Source organism: Anarhichas minor, unplaced genomic scaffold (genome assembly GCF_050575085.1).
Source record: "Anarhichas minor isolate MPS153535 unplaced genomic scaffold, ASM5057508v1 ptg000042l, whole genome shotgun sequence".
NCBI classification, from domain to species: domain Eukaryota; kingdom Metazoa; phylum Chordata; class Actinopteri; order Perciformes; family Anarhichadidae; genus Anarhichas; species Anarhichas minor.
The window spans coordinates 12,806,529-12,807,500 of record NW_027466488.1 but is presented as its reverse complement, the minus strand read 5'-3'; the positions used below and the strand labels follow the sequence as shown (position 1 = coordinate 12,807,500).

General features: G+C 42.4%; 1 protein-coding gene across 1 annotated transcript in view; it reads right to left on the bottom strand.

Moving 5' to 3' along the window:
* The window catches only part of mesd (mesoderm development LRP chaperone), a 9,513-nt gene extending 9,318 nt beyond the window's left edge, over positions 1-195 (bottom strand). Inside the window, exon 1 of the mRNA XM_076110109.1 lies at positions 6-195. Within this exon, the coding sequence (XP_075966224.1) occupies positions 6-167 (162 nt within the window). The 5' untranslated portion in view covers positions 168-195. The remainder of the gene's footprint in view (positions 1-5) is intronic.
* Between the last annotated feature and the right edge of the window lie 777 nt (positions 196-972).

Below are 972 nucleotides of genomic sequence, written 5' to 3'. Positions count from 1 at the left end.
GTTACCTCCCATTGCTCCAGGAGCCGGGCCATATCTGCATCATTGTAGTCTCGGATATCCTTCTTTTTCTTGGGCTTTTCTTTGTTGTCAGTCGCTAATATACAAAGTAAATGTGTGCACAGAAGAAGCACTACCGTAACACTTTTCCACCTGAAGTCAGACGCCATGTTTACAGATGGTGTATTGTCATTGGCTCTGGAGTCTACCGGTCACAAGACGAGGGGGCGCGTCAGAGCTGCAAAAAGCCGACCGGCACTAGCGGTACGCACGCCATATGTAGGAATTTCAAAATAAAACCGGAATTATTTCTGTGGTTGTATTTATATTTCAACCCTTAAAATATCTTCAAGACATTTTTCCATCCTTCTGATTCGGAATTCTTTAAAATCAGTGTTTGGTAGATTATTTCTCTGTTGTAGCAATGCTTCTTGGCAATAAATTGTATACCGTTGGAAAGCCTGTTTATTTACCTTTTAAATGGTGCCCCATTTGTAAGGATCATGCATTTCTGGGATGAGCAGCACAGCTGAGTATGTGGGTTGCGCCCATGAAAAATTTGCCAAATCTTCTCTGCAGATGTAAAAACAAGAGCAGTTCACTTACCAGAGCTGTTGTTCACAATTTAAAGACAAAGTCAATCCTTCTTTCTTTGTTAACAAAGAGTTTAATCTCATGGTTGTTCAGTACATCCGTGCGTTTTAGTTCCAGTAAGAAGTCCTTCTCCATTCATGGACGCCAGTGAAGACAGTTGAGCCTCCCCAGTTGTATTTCTTGAATACGTTTTAATGCGTTTGAGGCTGAAAATGTCCGATCGACAGAGGCAGCAGATATTGGGATTGTCACCGCCCAACATGTCACGCTAGCCCACTGACCAATCACGTACTTGTAGGCCAGCTAGAAGGCTCTGACACGTCAATGAATACGGTCAACATGTCAAACTAAAGATCTGATTGGTTGAACACTATGACAATC